The sequence below is a fragment of the Athene cunicularia genome (genome assembly GCF_003259725.1).
Source record: "Athene cunicularia isolate RWA chromosome 1 unlocalized genomic scaffold, athCun1 chr1_part1, whole genome shotgun sequence".
Taxonomy (NCBI): Eukaryota; Metazoa; Chordata; class Aves; order Strigiformes; family Strigidae; genus Athene; species Athene cunicularia.
Genome location: NW_020799091.1, coordinates 62213209 through 62231363, shown reverse-complemented (window position 1 = coordinate 62231363; position 18155 = coordinate 62213209). Strand labels below are relative to the sequence as shown.

Here is an 18155-nt window from a genome sequence, read left to right as displayed (position 1 = left end):
AAACCTGGAATGCCTCTGTCTCCCTTCTGACCTGGAGGTCCTCGGCTGCCTTCAACTCTGCTTGGCTCTCCTGCTTCCCCTTTGTCACCTACTGCACCTGGGAAACCTGCAGAGCCGTAGCCATCTGGACCTGTTGTGGAGTTCAAAATTAAGACAAAAGAAATGCTTCTGCATGTAACAACATATCTGCATGCTAATGTACATGTGTAGAGCAAGTGGATTTACTAAATACATGAGTCTGTAATGGCTCATTCAAAAAAATGCTCATAATGGGAAAAAGAGGCTTTGAGGCTTTAAATTTATAAGAAGAAAGAAATTATGATCTGAAGTTGTGTTCTAATCCATGTGTGCAGCAGCACATAGTGTATGAAGCTGTTTGCCAGAGCCCACAATAATGAAGCAAATTCCACATTGGGCTTTGGATGACACAGTTAAAGTCACACTGCAAAGATCTCACCAACCAAACTTGCAGCCAACACAATGTGCTGCCTATGAACAGGCAGAATAAGAGTCTCACTTACCTGGTGATCCTGGTAAGCCCTTAGTGCCTGGTAAACCATGAAGTCCACTGATTCCCCTTAAGCCAGGTAAGCCTGTTTTAAAATTACATTCGTGATTACCATAATAGTATCTGTGAGTGTATGTACTCCTAAGCATAAAATTCAAATGCTTGAACAAATTTGTGTTAAAATCTTGTGTATTATACGCAAATTAATTAATTACAATAAGCTTATTATGAAATACACCACACCATGGTTTTGTGATTGGCAAATTTTGTTATTATCCAACAAACTCGCTAAACGATTTCTTTTAAAATATCTCTGATCTGTCCAGTAGTATGCCCTTAGTTCCAGTCTTGCTGCCACAATTTTGTTAACAATAATATAGTTTTCCAAAATCCTCAAACCAATACATTTATGGCATAATTGTAGGCTGTAAATGTGATTGTCATGAAGATCTCTTGAGGAGAAATTAGCTCTATGTCTTTAAAAGAAACCAACCAAATGCTAACAAAATGTCTAATAGCTTCTGTTGCTGCTGTTACAGGTAAAATTTATTCCATCTATTTGTACCTGTCAAAGTGTTAAGCATAATGTTAAAGCTAAACAGGTATCTCTAATCAATAGCCAGAGCTCTAGAGGACAATTCAACGTTCACAAAAATAAGTGTCTGTCTCTCTCTTCCCTGTCCTTAAAAGCAGCCTTCCTAACCACATTAGCTTAGATTTGATGCAGATTAAGATAGATGAATCTTACAAAAAACAGGGCAATTTCTGGCTGTATTGTAGAAAAAAAACCCTCCTTATTTAATATATTAAAGAATGAGGTGGCAATCAATGAGATTCTGTATCCTGTGATACAAACAGCTTCATTCAAAACTGGCTGGACAACTGGGCCCAGAGAGTTGTGGTGAATCCAGTTGGCGGCCAGTCACGAGTGATGTCCCCCAGGGCTGGGTTTTGGGGCCACTCCTGTTTAACATCTTTATTGATGATCTAGACGAGGGGATCGAGCGCACCCTCAGTCAGTTTGCAGATGACACCCAGTTGGGTGGGGGTGTTGATGTGCTCGAGGGTAGGGAGGCTCTGCAGAGAGACCTGGACAGGCTGGAGCCATGGGCTGAGCCCAACTGGAGGAGTTTCCATAAGGCCAAATGCCGGGGGCTGCCCTTGGGCCACAACAACCCCCAGCAGTGCTACAGGCTTGGGGAGGAGTGGCTGGAGAGCTGCCAGTCAGAGAGGGACCTGGGGGGGTTGATTGACAGCTGTCTGAATATGAGCCAGCAGTGTACTCAGGTGGCCAAGAAGGCCAATGGCATCCTGGCTTGTGTCAGCAATAGCGTGGCCAGCAGGGACAGGGAAGGGACCTGACCCCTGTACTCAGCACTGGTGAGGCCGCCTCTCGATTCCTGTGTTCAGTTTTGGGCCCCTCACTATAAAAAGGACATTGAATGACTCGAGCGTGTCCAGAGAAGGGCAACGGTGCTGGTGCAGGGTCTGGAGCACAGGTCGTACGGGGAGCGGCTGAGGGAACTGGGGGTGTTTAGTCTGGAGAAGAGGAGGCTGAGGGGAGACCTCATCGCCCTCTACAGCTCCCTGAAAGGAGGGTGCAGAGAGCTGGGGATGAGTCTCTTTAACCAAGTAATAAGTGATAGGACAAGAGGTAATGGCCTCAAGTTGTGCCAGGGAAGGTTTAGACTAAATGTTAGGAAGCATTTCTTTACAGAATGGGTTGTGAGGTGTTGGAATGGGCTGCCAAGGGAGGTGGTGAGTCCCCATCCCTGGAGGTGTTTAAGAGTCTGGTTAACATAGCGCTGAGGTGGTGTAGTTGGGAACTGTCAGTGTTAGGTCAATGGTTGGACTAGATGATCTTCAAGGTCTTTTCCAACCTAGATGATTCTGTGATTTTAAATTATCACCTGTATTTTGATAGTAGAATTCTGTCTGAGCCGTAAGCTATTCATCCTTAAAACCAGACATTGGATGAGTTCACAGTTTTTGATGATTGTCCTGTTTCAGGGAGGATACAGTTAAGTATCCACAGCAGTGGGGAGGGGGCTCTAGCCAGGTTATTTGATACCAAGCTGACAGCACGTCCAGGCACCCAAGTGCAGGAACAACTTCTTTGTTGCTTTTGTCCCAGAATACTTGCGATGGTCTGTTGGGTCTTTTGAGGTATATCTCTGTATACCTTTTGTCCTCTTTACTGTTATTACTGTTTATTGTTGTTATTGCTAGTGGTGTTGTTCGGTTTATTATTTCTTACACTGTTGTATTAAATTTTTCCTTATCTGAGCCCCAGGGTTTGTATCTCACTCTCTGCCCTGTCCAGTTCGAGGGTGGGGGAGGGACAATGGCACTGTGGTCTTGGGTCCCAGCAGGGCCTAAACCACCACAATGATGCTGTAGGACAACCATATTGTTTGCTATCTAATGCCACATTATAATATTTTAATACTGTGTATTACTACTCTTGCTTAATTTAAAATATTTTTTTGGTCTTCTTTTCTTCCCAGCTGTCCTGAAAAATAAAAATGTTTCCTAAAAACTGCATTCCTGGTTGAGAAATGTCATCAGTAGTTCAAGTGAGCTCAGTAGACACCAGTCCTTCAGAAGCCATAAATTAGAAAGCAACCACATGGGTCTTTGTTAATGAACCTGGACTTTATAAGGAATAAGCATTTACTAGAGCAAACTCTGCCACTCTGAACTGTTATAAGCCCCCTTTCTTCTTCTTCACCTCAAAAGAACAACAGCAAGTGCTCACACCAAAATGACCAAATAGCTGAAGCTGTATGAATACCTGCTTGTCCTGGTAAGCCAGGCCATCCAGGAGTTCCCTTTTCACCTTGAAATCCAGGTGTCCCAGGGCTTCCTTGCTGCCCTGGGGGGCCGACCAGTCCTGGCAAACCTGTGTAACAATGATGAATCATTGCTCATGAGTGTCCTTAAAACCAATAGCCCAAAACATGGACCTGTGCTACCTTCATTCTCTCAGGTAGCAAAATGAAGGCTTTGCCTTGCTAATGTCATTGTATGACACTGCACTGCTCATCCAAGTGGAAGAAAATGAGAGCAAAGGTAGGAGAGGCAACATGTAACAGAACAATGTATTACAAACTTCAGGCTTCTGACAACCTCAGATATACATTGGGCTCCTCCTATTACAATGATAATTTTACTTCTATTGCCAGTTACAATAAGTAATTTCATCTATGTGCACCTCAGTTTCCCCTTCTGCTGCATCTGTTTGCCTTTCTGACTGGAAAGCTGGACAAGGGCTGTTTCCCAGTGAGGTACCTACCAAAACTGCTCCAGTCTTGGCTGGACTTTCTAAGCCCTGTAATTACATGAGAAACGTGGAGCAACTGTTCTGAAAGAGCATTTTCATGATCCTCCTGCAATAAGACATGTTCTTAAGCCCCATGTTTATGTTCCAGCCAGAGTCGAACCTGACTTCGGTTTCCCAGTACTCTTGTTGGCCAATGAGCCCAGCTCAAAGGCTTCTGAGTAACTGGGTCTTGGGAGAGATCAACTTCATTTATGGCAGAAAAGAGCACTGAAAAGCCCATTTCCTTGTAGTATTGAGACAGTGTTAGCATACCCAAGTATGCCAGCAGTACAACACTTTGACTGGACACATGATCACTATAAAAATGTTAAAACTGGCATGAAGCAGTTACGTTTTCTCAATTTCCTCTTAGTATGTCCTACCATGAGTTCCACATCATTTTCACTGCTCTTTACCAACTTACAGAATGATCAACATATTAAAAATCTTAACAACTTTCTTTTGAGGGAAAAGATTTTTTTTTTTTCCTTTCTCTTCTGAAACAGTTTTATTCTTTCAAGAACATTTTACCTTCCTGTCCCAGAGAGCCAGGGACACCCTGCGTGCCCTTGAGGCCTTCAATGCCAGGAAAACCAGGATCACCGCCTTCACCTTTTTGTCCTGAGCTTCCTCTTGTGCCTGGAAAACCACAAAACCCATATACTCTTAATAATCTCTATACAACCCTAAGCTAACAAGAATAATGTGAAGTTGGCTACTGAATGGGTCCTGGTCTTGCCAGATAAAGACATTCTTCTAATCAGGGTGCCTGCATAATCTGGGAGAATAAATAGTTGTCTACAGCATGCTGGCCAAACCATCATTAAATTTGTTTTTAAAAGTACTCTTCAAATTATGTGGAATATGATACTGATGTTCAAGTCTTCTGCATGTGCAGGGTAATTTTAATACATTACCTAGTGAACCTAATCTAAAATTGACCTGACTCTGCTATCACATCTTCTATAATCACGGCCTGATATTGCTCCTTTTGTCAACCATGGCAAAAATATATATAGACATGTTTACTGGACTTGCGTGTGAGTGATGTTTACTGCTATAACTTTTATTTGAAGATGTAAACACAGCACATACTCCTTTCAATAAAGAAAAGATGAACCTCTTCAGAAGTTGTCATAAGGGCACAGATTCAACAGCCATCAAAAGCCCACGGTAAGCTCCTCCTTCCTTCCTCTGTGAACTTTAGTATGTGAAAAGTAATACATCCAGAGGAACTGTGAAATTAATACCTGTTAAGCCTGGCACACCAACTTCTCCTTTAAGGCCTGGCATTCCTGGTAAGTTTATAGTATCTCCCCGCTCACCTGTTTCAAGCAAAAATAAACACAAGTGGTAAGGGTTTAATTTAAACAGTATTTTCTGTTGTTTTGAAGGAATTGCAACTTTCTTCTGAGGAAAAATTCAGTAATTATCTTCCTAGAATGAAAGAGGAATGTGTTAAAGAGAAACATAAAGTCTCTAGAACAGCCACCCTCCCTGCCATGGATGGATTTATGCATGGAGAGTCCACCTTGCATGAAATAATCAGTATTAAGCTTTTCACAGTCTCCCACATCCACAATATCATTCTGTAAGACTGTATGAAGACTCTTTAAGACTGAAAACACTCTAAGACTCTTCAGAACTTAATGTTGAGCATTTGATGGGCAATGAATACAAAGAATGCTCAGATAGGAGAGCAAACTCACCTATTTCACCATGTGAGCCAGGAGTACCAAAATGGCCAGAAATTCCTGGAGTACCCTTTTCTCCCTATCATATAATGGAAAACAGGTATCAGTTAATAAGGATGAGGATTTTTTTCAACCTTTCAAGCAGAACCATTTGGAAATACTGAAAAAAGTCTATTAAATTTACCCTTTTTGAGTTTCCATAGTACTTTATAATTTATAGAGTCATTTGGCTGAAATAAGTTAAGCCAAACCAGTATAAACCAAGGGACAAATTATGTTTGCAAGGACTTAGGTTTGAAACTGAGAACATCCTTTAACATATCTATAGTAGTGAGTCCTTGTGCTCGTTTTGGCTGGGGTAGAGTTAATTTTCTTCATAGCAGCTAGTATGGAGCTATGTTTTGGATTTGTGCTGGAAACAGTGTTGGTAACACAGAGATGTTTCAGTTACTGCTGAGCAGTGCTTACACAGAGTCAAGGCCTTTTCTGCCTCACCCCACCCACCAGCGAGCAGGCTGTGGGTGCACTAGAATCTGTGAGGGGACACAGCTGGGACAGCTGACCCCAACTGACCAAAGGGATATTCCATACCATATGATGTTATGTTCAGCAATAAGCTAGGTTGAGGGTTGACTGGGGGACTGCTGCTCAGGGACTGGCTGAGCATCGGTCAGTTGGCGGTGAGCAATTGTTTTCATTTTCATCACTTGTCTTTCTTGGGTTTTATTTCTCTCTCTGTTATTTTCATTGCAATATATTAATATTATTGTTATTGTTACAATAACATTATTATTATTAAAATTATTAAACTGTTCTTATCTCAACCCATGAGCTTTCTCAGTTTTACCCTTCCAATTCTCTTCCCCTCATCCTGCTAGGGGCAGGGAGTGAGCAAGCAGCTGTATGGTGCTTAGTTGCCAGAAGGGGTTAAACCATGACACTTCTGCAGTCTGTGGTTAGAAAAAAATCCTACTGAAATCTAAAGGCAAAGCTACCTGAGAAAAGAAAAGTAGCTTTCAGCTGCCCTAAATAAATGATGCCTGTGGTCTACTGTCAGGCCTTTTGTAAGAGTTTATTTCTTCCAATGTAACCTATTTTGTAGCCAAAGTAAAGAACGGTGAATTACCCTCTAGGATTTGAGATTCTTAGACTCTGTTAGATGAGTGACAGTGAGTAATTTCTGGCAGTGGTACCATCAGTCCTGGGAGAAAGGGAAGAGTAAGCCCAGCATTGAGAATAATTTTACGACCAGCTATGGCAAGAGGACCAAGGATGTAGAAGGAACTGTCTGAGTCCTCATCGGCGAAAAGCTGGCGCATGAAATTTGGATGTCTCCCAACGAGAAAAGAAAGGACTTTGCTTAACGAACATTGGAGGGATCAAGCAAAAATATTTGATCTATTTATTCAATTTTTATTGCATTTTTATCTTTTCACTGTAGCTGTTCAGCACAATTTCAAGGGGTGAACACCCCTCCCTAGAGAAGCTGAATGCCAGCACAAGGACACTCATATTCCCTCATGGGCATGAACTCACCCTGCCTCCTGTGCTGCCAGGGAAGCCTCTGATGCCAGGAGAACCAGATGGACCAGGATACCCTTTCAGACCTGTCAGTCCCTTTGCGCCGACATCCCCTTTCACACCAGCCACATAGCTGGGATGCCCAGGGGACCCTGGAGTTCCTATCTTTCCGGGAATTCCTGGCATTCCCTTGCTACCTGCAGGTAGGGAAGAAGAAAAATAAAGAAGACTTAAACTATTAAAGCTGGGAAGGCTGACACACACTTTGTAAGAAGTTTTTCTGCTAGTGGCTTTCTCGAAACATGGCACCATGATGCACTAGTACAAAAAGGCAGCACACACGTGTGACGTAATTCCCCAAAGCTTTCCTCAGGGGTGGCTCTGTGAAATGCAGCTGGAGCTCAGCTTTTGCTGTCAGAGACTGTGCTGGGAGGGCTGCAGTGCAGTGGTACAATAAGCAGGCAATATTTAACAGGGTAATTGGGAAAAACACTGATTGATAGTCCTGAATATACTTGCTTTGTTTCGCTGTGACCACTGACCTTTTAAGCCAAAGAATCCCTTCGTGCCCCTTTCTCCAACATCTCCTTTTTCACCTTTAACTTCCATCATCATGCTAGGCTTGAGCTTTGGGGGCTCTCCTGGGGGGCCTTGGTCCCCACGGTCACCTAAAGGGTAAAGAACCCAACCATGTTCAAAAAGCTAGTCAGAGGCACTGTGTTGGAAAAACTGAACAGAAGAGTGAATTTAGCAAAAAGGGATTAATAGATAATTTGCATAAGCTTTGGAAAATCCACTTGCATAAAAAGTTACCTGTGTCAGCTGAACAGTCAAGCATGAGAAAACATGAAAACTGAGTTAAACTTTTGTACATACAGTCCTGGGGAGCTGGACCCAGACTCCTCTGCAATCGAGAATTTACCTCTCAGCAGATCAGTTAGGTATCATTTGTTTATAAAACCCACAAAAAGCACACTGGGGAAAGCACAGAAAAGTAGTGAAGGGAAACTCTCAGTCAAGCCCTGAGTGAAATAGAAAGTTTGGATTTGTTCCCAGTTATTTTTTTCCTCTTACTGATTTGAAGGTTACTAGTGACATCAGTAAATAAAATCCCAAATAAAGGACTCAAATAGACTGTATGACTGTCTTTAGTTCTTTGTGGGATGCAGACACAGGCCAGCAACCCAGACTTGTCTCCTATGATTGTGCACCGTCTTATACTTCTTCACCAAGAAGGACATTTGTGATTTTTTTTGCAGGGGCTGTTTCCACACTTGTCTTTTGCTCAGACCTCCCCTGAATTACTGGGAGTACTGTTTTGCAGACTGTTTAAGTGGCCTTGCAGTAAAGCGATTATTTAAAGATAACTGTATGCAAAGAAAAGAGGACTGAATTACAGTTTTCACTTCACTGGGGATGATATCAGCTGATGTTTCTGACTTAACCACTTAATTGCCTGGTTTTCTGAATATTTCAGTGCCTTTACAGTGCAACTGGAGCAAAATCTGAATCTATTCCCCCAGACACTTTGTGCTTCCTGGGAAAAGGCTCTGGTGAATAGTGAGATGTCTGTCTCTAACCTTAAACGTGTAAAAATTCACAAAGAAATAACCTTTCCCTGAGCCTAAAATCCAGGCCTCTCAGCCAGAGGCCCATGTGTGAAATAGGTGGAAGAACGTCTGAGCTAAATTTACCATGTGAAAAAATGTGTCGTCTTTGACTTTGTGTCCTTGTAAAATAGTTCTCCAGATGTGAAAAGCAAACACACTGGTAGCACCCATAAGTAAATACCTTTAAAGCCACGTGCGCCCTGTGAGCCTTTATCGCCCCGAGCTCCAAACAGGCCAAATTCTCCTTTGATTCCCTTGATGCCTGGTCTGCCTTTTAGGCCTGTCATGCCTTTGAAACCATCAACACCACGTGAACCTTTTAAGCCTTTAAAGAAAGAAGGGGAAGAGAACTGTTATGTCACCCAGATTTCTGCAAATTAAGTAAACGTGAGCCAGTAATGCACAACTAAAACGGTATGAAAAGTTCATTGCAGCAGTACTTATTTTGGGGTTCCTTGGTGCCTAGGGCAATCTGCAGCTCTGCAAGAAGCACACAAACTCTCTGAGAGGTAAAGAAGAGCAGGGGTACACCAAACTGTCTCAACTGGCCAAGAGATGCGGAGATGACCAGAACTTAGTGTCGTCTTCTGAAAAATCAGTTCAATGCCTCTCCTACAGAGAAGCTAGAGAAAGGTACCTAGTTCCACTCAAGGTTTTTAGTCAGCCTGTTCTTCTACATGTAGAGATATAAATCAGGGGTCTAGGACCAGCTGGCCCTCTCTTACCAAAAACTCCCACTCCTTTTTTCTAAACAAGAGGATGCTGTTTTACATGGATTATGCTCACAAAGAGATCTTCATTCTTCTGAAATGAGAGCTGATTAGTACTCCAGAGTTGTCCGAGGAAAAAAGTCCCATTTCGCCAACTGATGAAGTTGCAACATGTGTTTTTAGGCATGCAGTGTTTAACTTGGCTTCACATGGAATTTAATCCTGTTGAAACTGCCTCTGTGATGTAGACAACTTGCATTATACATAGCATTTTCATGGCTGGCAAATGAGAATCTCACCTTCTCTATATGTAAGGTTCGATTCTGGTAAAAGTCAACATTGAGGTCTTGTGTCTGGCATTGCTCAATACATAACTGCCAGCTTTAAAAAAACTTTAAGTTTTGAGGAAACATCTCTTTAATTTCACTGAGAATCAGTGGGACTGGGACAAGGGAAAGACTTAGAGAGAGAAGAGTAAATACTGTTTTGTTTTGTTTTTTTTTTAAAGGAGAAATAAACCAACCATTGCCCTTCTAAATAGAGCTGTATGTCACAAGCTAGCATTTTGCCGGGCACAACACAGGGGAAAACAGACAGTGATTTTTGAATATATGAAGCACATGACTAATTCTGTTTTAAACACAGGTAGTCCAGCAGAGAATGTGTCCTGTTCATCTCAGCACAGAACAGCTTTAGGCAACATTACTTTTTTTCAAAGCAGCAGTCCAGAGCTCACCTTTATCTCCTGGAAAGCCATCCATTCCGCTTATGCCAGGGGGACCAGTCACGCCAGGTATACCTTGTGATCCCGGGTAACCTGTGTCACCTTTGTCACCAGACAGACCTTTCAGGCCCACAGGGCCTGGAAAACCTTGCTCACCATCTTCTCCCCTAGCACCAGGTGGACCTGCCATGTGAACATGTGAACATTGAGATTAAAAAGCAGTTGGCTATACATGATGATTTCATACAAGGTAGCTCAAGAGGGAGAAAACTGCTATCCTACCAGCTTCATGTTGATGGGGGGAAAATGATGATGTTTTTCAACAAAGTACTGCAGAACTGATTATAAAGATGAAGCAGTTCATTAATACAAACCAGTCTTGCTACCAGCTTGGTTCTGTACCCACTCCCAACAGGACCTTCCCATCCTCTTTAATTCAAGAATTAAGCCCCTTTTCCATAAGACTCCTTCCATTTGGTAGCTCTCTTCTCCCAGTCTGCCACCAGCAAGCTCACAGAAGGAAAAGCAGCAGCTCTGCCAGTGAGGACCATCATCACCTCTTCCTACCTGTGATACCAGCACAATTTGTAATCACAGTGTCTGCGCTATTTCCCTGGCTAGGAATTGAAGAACAGCATGTGCCACCACCCCAAGCTTAACTTTCCACTGTGGAAACCATACAGTTGCCCTGCCAGAGAGCTGGCAGGAGGAGTGACACAGGACAGCAATAGCTTCTTACCAACAGGTCCCTGAGAGCCAGGCCCGCCATCTGGCCCAGGGTTTCCTGGTGGCCCTGGGAATCCACGTGTTCCTGGTGTTCCTGGCAATCCCATCAAACCAGGGAGACCTTGAGGCCCTGGATCTCCTTTGGGTCCTGGCAGACCTGGGTTACCATCCGCTCCTAAAATAGCATAATCATGCATTAGAGAGCATAAATACCTGGAGAGCTGATTATTACATATCACTTCTGTGTACGCAGTAATCACGAAGGGTATGTTCTTCCCTTGAAAATTCAGTGAGAACAGGAAAAGCAAATTAAAAGACTGCTCATTAGTTTTAAAATAATTGACATTACCAGTACTGATCTCAATATTTGCATCGGAAAGGTTGACTGGCTCTTTCAAATGAATGGAAACAGTTTGGCACCAGGTGGATATAGATGGAACAGGTCTCTTCCACTTTTAACCCCCAAATTCTGTAATTTCTGATCTTCTCTCTTTATTACACACATCTTTGTAAGAATTGAATCAAGCAGCTGACTGAACCACTGAAATAATGCTTTGTATTTTTTCTAAAACGTGATAGGCAGGAATGGGAACATTTAAGGCATGTTATGGTGTGTTCTGGTTTGTGTTATTGTTCAGAAATTTTCAAGTAAGGTTATTACAAGGCATTTTTATAAGGTTCATACAAATTCCTAAGCAAAAAGGCCCTGATTCTACACAATTTAGGGCCCTGGGTGAAAATTTACATCTCTACGATGTAAGAATAAAGATTAAAAGGTAATGCCTGCTTTGCATTCAGACTGGAGAAGCAGCAGTGTACAAGACCTCAAAAGTACATGGCACTTAAAATCAAGGCCAAGTGGATCTGCTTCTCTGTATTCAGGTTTTACATCAGTGTGGGTCCATTGGCTTGGCTGTAGTTAAGTGTATAACTGAGGTCACATAAGGTGAGTTTTCTCAATAACAGAATACAGGCTTTAGCTCTCTGTTCTGAGGGGCTAGTAGTTTAAGTGGCATAGATGATATAATGGAATCACTAGCCACTTCACATAAAACTAATTATGACTCATACAAAAATTAATGTGTTTTTTTTTGTCCATTCTGTCAGAACTGTAAAATAAATCAAGAACAGACAAACTAGTAATGCTTTTTCTTTTTCACTGTACTTACTTTTTGTTACTACTGAAAACAGTTTACAGAAATGCTTAGAAAGAAGGTAGAAAGTCATGCAATTTTTTTTCTTTTCCAATCCATGTTTTACCTTGAATTTTTCCCCTTTTCAAAGGTGTTAGTGATCTTTTCTGCCTTTTCTCAAACCTGTCAAGTGCCACAGATCTGTCTTCATCTTTCTTTTACTCTGGGGATCTACTGAATGTCAAACCAGATCTCCTCACTTCAAATAACTCATGTAAGATGATGCTTTTCCTTTCTTTATTTGTGTTGAAAATCATAAGAAGAGTCTCCAAAACAGGTTCCTGTGATATACCTCCTTGCTTTGAGCTAGTCACACAATTACTACTCCTTTTTCACTTCCACAACAGGGCAAGGTGGTGATCAGCATTCTTAAATTTAACTATGTGTGCAAATGCTACTGAAACTATGTAGAAGCCAATGCTTAATTCCCACACATGCTTTTGGAAGTTCTCCACACAACTTAGAGTGCCAAGGTCAGATTTTGTAGAGAAACTACGTTCTTCTGTTTTCTATAGGGAGTTTAGCATGTTTTTTAAGCTCCATGAAATAATGAAATAAAATTAACACCCTTAAGTTATGAATAAGTATATAATATTATCTTTTCCTTGTTCCTGAGTGCCCAAAGACTGACCAGGTAACATGGCTTATTAACATTTACTAAACACTATCTCCTCTTAACTAAAATGTACAAATAGTGCACTAGTGCAATGTGCTATTCTGCAAAGCCGTGTATTATCCAAACCTCTTCTGGCACTGGAAACAATCTCAGTATTAAGCAGTCTGTAACTGAAAATCAGGATAACTACATCACCACTCCCTTAACTACAGTGGGAAAAATTAAAAGTACATCTGAACACAACAAAGATAAGCAAAATCTCATTCTCTGGTATCCTGTTGTGGCTGATTTAATGAAGTGCAATGTGAAGGAGTGCTGGTCATAAGCAGTGGATCTCCAGAAGGTGTTTGGAGAAGCCAGACATATTGGTAACAGTTGAGGTAGATGGGGAAGGCATGGGAGATCATCAGGCACTGGATTTGATGCTGAGGTCATCAATACCTCCAATGTGTCCTAACACAGTATCTTACTACTCTCACATCTCTATAATTTGGCTGCATTTATATCACACTCAAACATTTCTTCACTTGAAGTAGCTGTTACCTCTAACTCCTGGTACTCCTTGATCTCCTGGTGTGCCTTTCAACCCCGGGAAGCCGGGGAACCCGACATCCCCTCGAGAACCTGCTGCTGCTCCTAAAACATCACCAGGAAAGCCCTTCAATCCTGCTGCTCCCGGAGCACCGGGTTTTCCTGTAAGGCCTGGGTGTCCCTGAAGTCCAGGTAGACCGTTCGGGCCCCTGTCTCCCCTGGGCCCAGTAAAACCTGTAAAATAAAACAGTGACTAGGCATCACAGGGTTCACTAAAAATGTTGGGAGTTCAAATCCTAGATACACCATCATAATGCCTTTTACATTATTGTAATTTCCCCTAGTTCTTAGCAGAAACCTGTAGAATCAAAGTATTGCATAAATGTTTTTAAACATGTAGCATTTATAAGAACATTTGCCAAACATGGAAATCGGCAGAATTTATAAATAACCCTTCAGGATACCTAGTGCCTGGGTGATAAAAGACCCACAGGTCCAAGTACAGCTACTTTTGTGCAATTATTTTGACACAGCTATTGCAGAATTTTATAAACATCTTATTCTGTAAGGGCAAAAAACCAGTTCCTGTACACAAAAACCTAGTTTGATATGTGGCAGGGAGTCAAATTTGAAAAAATAAATGAGTGAATGCATATTGGTAAACTGTGAAGTTCCCCACACATCTCAAGGGGCCAATGCCAATTGCTTCATGCTCTTGATGAAGGAGCGCCACTGCCCCTGTACCCCACCCTGTAGGTGGATGACTGGGAAGGCACAAGCCCCCATGACCACAGATGACAGGGGAAAGGCTTCTTGTGGACTGGGAAACAGGACCTAGACTGGAAGTTAAGTCCAAGCACTGGTGAAAGACAGTATTGCAGACTGCAAAAATTAGTCTGAGTGCTGACCACCCTATGGCCTGGGAGCCATAAGGTATGGGAGCCCTAATTTAGCATTTAAAGCCTTCTGCAGAGCTTAGCAGGGGAAACACAGGTTCAGTGGTCCTGCCCTACTCTGCACAGAGCCATGTTTTATGATACATCCCTTGCCTATTGACCAGAACATGCATCAACTCTTTAGCCTTCTCTTTTGCTACTACAAGTGCTGTAGATGAGCCTAGACAATACTTTCAGGTTGTGTGCTGCCTTAGGGTGAAGAAGCATGTGGGTACTGGATTTTGGACATCCTGGAAGGTCTGGAGAGATACAGAAGCTCTGGGATCGAACCTGTATCTATTACAGACTAGCATAAAATATGAAAAACATTGAACACTTGTAAACACTGTTTGGAAACACAGCTGCCTATGGGTGAGATAAGTAGCTAGTACTCTGCCTTTGATATGCCCAGTACAATATACACTAATGCTGGAAAGAATTAAATAGAAATACTAATATTAGTATTTTCTTCCTTTCTGCATCACTATTCTGAGTATATTACATGTGGAATCTGAAATATTTTGTTATTGAATTTCTTTATTTCTATGTGAACTTCATGAATTTTTACTGTCACATTTATAATTTTGCACTATAAAGAAGATTTTAAAAGGCTGGCATCTATGTCACTTTTCATCATTACAGAAGCTGCAGAAAAACCTTCTCGATTGGAAAAGTTACAGTTTTGTATAGTAGTTTATCATTTGAATGTGGAAGGGAAGATAACTGAAAATGTATCTGGAATCAAGTTTTTGTGTTTCAGTGACTGTAGTAAAGAGGCCAAAATTACATAAAGAATGACTAATTATTTCAATATACCTGGAGGACCTGGGAAACCTTCCCGACCTGGATCACCTCGTGTACCATTTAGCCCTGGGTATCCCACTGGACCTGGATCACCTGGGAATCCTCTTGCACCTTTTGCACCTAAATTATATAAAAGAAAGAAAGTGTGATCTGAACAAACAGAATAGAAATGTGCATATAATGTAAGAAAAGTTAGTGGTAAATATCATCATGATGCGGTTCCAGATGCAAAGAGGAAACTTTTTAAAAAAAATTTAATGAGACTCTACTGTAGCTAGTATTCAATCTCCCAAGACATGGAACAAAAATCTAGGTTAAGGGCTCTTGCAAACATGGATTAATCTGATTTAAAGACTAATGATATGGACAATACTAGTGTGAAAATAATTAGTCTCACAGACTTGGAGAATTTAAAATTTTTTTTAAATTAAGGCTCTTAGATTAAGGTCAAAAGGCAATGTCAAAGAAGAATGCTCAACAGAAATGGGCACAAGTGAGATGCTGTAGGAGGAACAAATTTTTCATTTCTTTGCTAAACTGATCACAGAACAAGAGTAGACTGTTTGAGATAACCATGAAACAGAAATGTAAGGCTACAGTTTAGATCTAATCATCCTAGAAACTGGATACAAATGAACTAGCCTACTTACTATATTTGTAACAGTACAGGTCTATAGTTTTGGTAGTAAAAGAAGGGCTGTGCCCTGAAAAAATATTCCTCTGGCACTAAACTCATGCTCATACTGAGTTATCTTCTGACAGGTAAAATGAGACCTCGCTTCCTTGTGATGTAGTAGTTGACATTTGGGTAAGGGCAAATATTACTGCTTCTTAACATCTCAAAGCCTGCAAGCATTTAGTAGGATTCGTTTGTTAAGTTTAGAAAATGACATTATTTATTTATTTTCATGCAATAGCTTTATTACATGAATCTCATTAATTCATTGTATTCCAAGATCAAGATTTTTTGGTGAAGTTCTTTGAAAATAATTCCTGTGCAATGCTTTGTTTCCCTACTCTCCCCAGCTCCTCAAATTCTTTAAGCTCCCAACTCAGGCTTGAAGGTCAACACATGCTTTAACATTTTAAGTGTTGTTGCTTAGCATCACCATGAATTAAAACTAATTTATTTATTACACTGAAAGCAAGTTTCTCTCCACCTCCAACTATGACAAACCAAGGAAAATATCACTTGAATTTTGATACTTTCTTCCACTTCAGTCTTCTGAATTTCCATTATTTAACCACATTTTTTTTTCAGTTTTAGTTTTTGTTTGTGAAAAGGAGAAGGAAACCTTTAAAGAGACCACAAATAAGGTGCACATAAACAGTCAATGCAGCGTGAATAGCATTTTCCCAGTGCCCTACAGGACTACTGTTCTCTCCCTTATACGAACAATAACTTTTCAGAAAGCAATTAAAAGGAAAACCCTAGGCTTTCAGGTCTCAATGGAAAATTCTAATGTGCCTCTTACCCAAACAGCATCTTGGTCTTGTTTCCAATCTGTAATATCTGACTTACTTTCATTTTGTTCAGTATTGCACTAATTAAAAAGTCATGTTAGAGAAAGAAGGTGGCAGAAGGAAAATGCAATCACTGCTTACCACATATTTCAGTAGCTCATTATGCAATGTTAGCTGGTGTTAACATGTGCCAAGCAGTAGCAATATTTTTTTTTATTTTAGACCAATGTTCAGTTTGCAAGTGCTCTAGCTGTATGTTTGAAACAGAGAACAATTTAAACATTTTATCAACAGTGATCATGTAGGTCTTAAGACTACTGAATAACCAGGATGTAACTTAGGGTGGGCTGTGTATGTTGCCAGGAATTTCAAAGGGACACAAGGACACCAGAGTGTGAGACTATAAAGATGACTCCTTGCTTGTGGGTGCCATCAGCACCTATGACACCGAGAGACTTGACTGTCTACAGCAGAGCTCCATCCTGGCTGAAAAGGTTGTGGGAAATCTCATAGACAAAATCACATCACTCTAAGCAGACAATGAAAATAGTGTAAAGGTATTGTTGCTTTTGTGTCAATCTGGAGAATGTGGGTAGGAACAACGCTCCAGGAAACTAGATTGACACAGCTATGGCAACAAGAAGCTGCGAAAAGTTTTAAGATGTGTCCTGTTCCTCCTGGGTTTCCAGATCCAGAACTGCCGCAGGTTGAAAGGTGGTTACGAACAGAGCTCTGCACTGGGTTCAGCAAGGGGCCTTTTCCAGTTTTTGGAGGGAAGAGATGTAAAACAAATCTTAAAATTACTGAAACTTATAATCTGACAAAGACCTATCTGTTAAAGAGCCTAACAAGAGTATAATACATACACCACACAAAACCAGCATCACTTATTACAGCAGTCTTACAGCTACGAGTTAAATCTGACTGTATTTGCTGAAAGAAAAACCTTCAAGCTCATATGAATGGAAGAATAAACAAATCACCATACTCAGAAAAAAAATTACAAAGATGGCAAAGAAAACTTTCAGAAGCACTGACCCTAACAACAAACTAAGTCATTAGGACTAAAGAAAAATAGCTCAGAGACATCATTTTTCAATAGAGATAAAACGTTTCCTTTTAAGATCCATGAATCAGTGATAAATCAATCCATAAATCCATGCATGCCATAATAAAACCTGTGCTGGGAAAAAAAAACACAAAACCAAAACCTTGATCTTAAAATTTATAGTCCAGATCTCTGACCTGGGCTAAAGCACAGGGGGTATAGGAATGGGTGCATCAAGAATTTTACATTTCCCAAACTCTGAAGGACTGAGTTATGGTTTTGTCAGTACCTTTACCAGCGCTGATGAGAAAGATTTACCCAAAACCAGCTTTATTGCTTAGGCTGTATGTAAGCTTATAGTAACTATCAGTGCTGGCTGGAGGTTCCCTCTTCAAGGTCAATCATTATGACCACCCAGCACACCTTGTCTGTGTTTCTCTCAATTCCATCTCACACAGTCCTTCAGACCTTGTCCCCACCTTCTCTTCCTTTTGGAAAGAGATGAGGAACCCTCAGTGCTGGAAGGGCCCAGGATCACCAGATGGTTCCTCTGGGCTAGTATGGACCAGCTCTGCAAGGAAGGTGAGTATGGCTACAGACAGAACAACTGCATAGCATCAGACAATGAGGTCTATCGCACCCAGCTGCATTAAAGGCTTTAGGCTCACACTTGTTGAAGATGCCCTGAATATCTCACAAGGAGGACTAGTAAGAAGGATCTTCCACAATCCTCCACTGCAACCTTTTAT

The 18155-nt window shown here is 41.2% G+C and overlaps 1 protein-coding gene across 1 annotated transcript in view; it reads right to left on the bottom strand.

Annotated features, from left to right (window-relative positions):
• The window catches only part of COL4A2 (collagen type IV alpha 2 chain), a 103559-nt gene that overhangs the window by 10599 nt on the left and 74805 nt on the right, over positions 1–18155 (bottom strand). The window contains exons 25-37 of the mRNA XM_026848822.1: positions 14907–15014; positions 13168–13389; positions 10829–10990; positions 10102–10272; positions 8837–8980; positions 7588–7713; positions 7061–7242; positions 5540–5603; positions 5081–5155; positions 4362–4469; positions 3303–3410; positions 522–593; positions 5–130 (exon numbers count right to left, since the gene is read on the bottom strand). Coding sequence (XP_026704623.1) covers positions 5–130; positions 522–593; positions 3303–3410; positions 4362–4469; positions 5081–5155; positions 5540–5603; positions 7061–7242; positions 7588–7713; positions 8837–8980; positions 10102–10272; positions 10829–10990; positions 13168–13389; positions 14907–15014 — 1668 coding nt within the window. The remainder of the gene's footprint in view (positions 1–4; positions 131–521; positions 594–3302; positions 3411–4361; positions 4470–5080; positions 5156–5539; positions 5604–7060; positions 7243–7587; positions 7714–8836; positions 8981–10101; positions 10273–10828; positions 10991–13167; positions 13390–14906; positions 15015–18155) is intronic.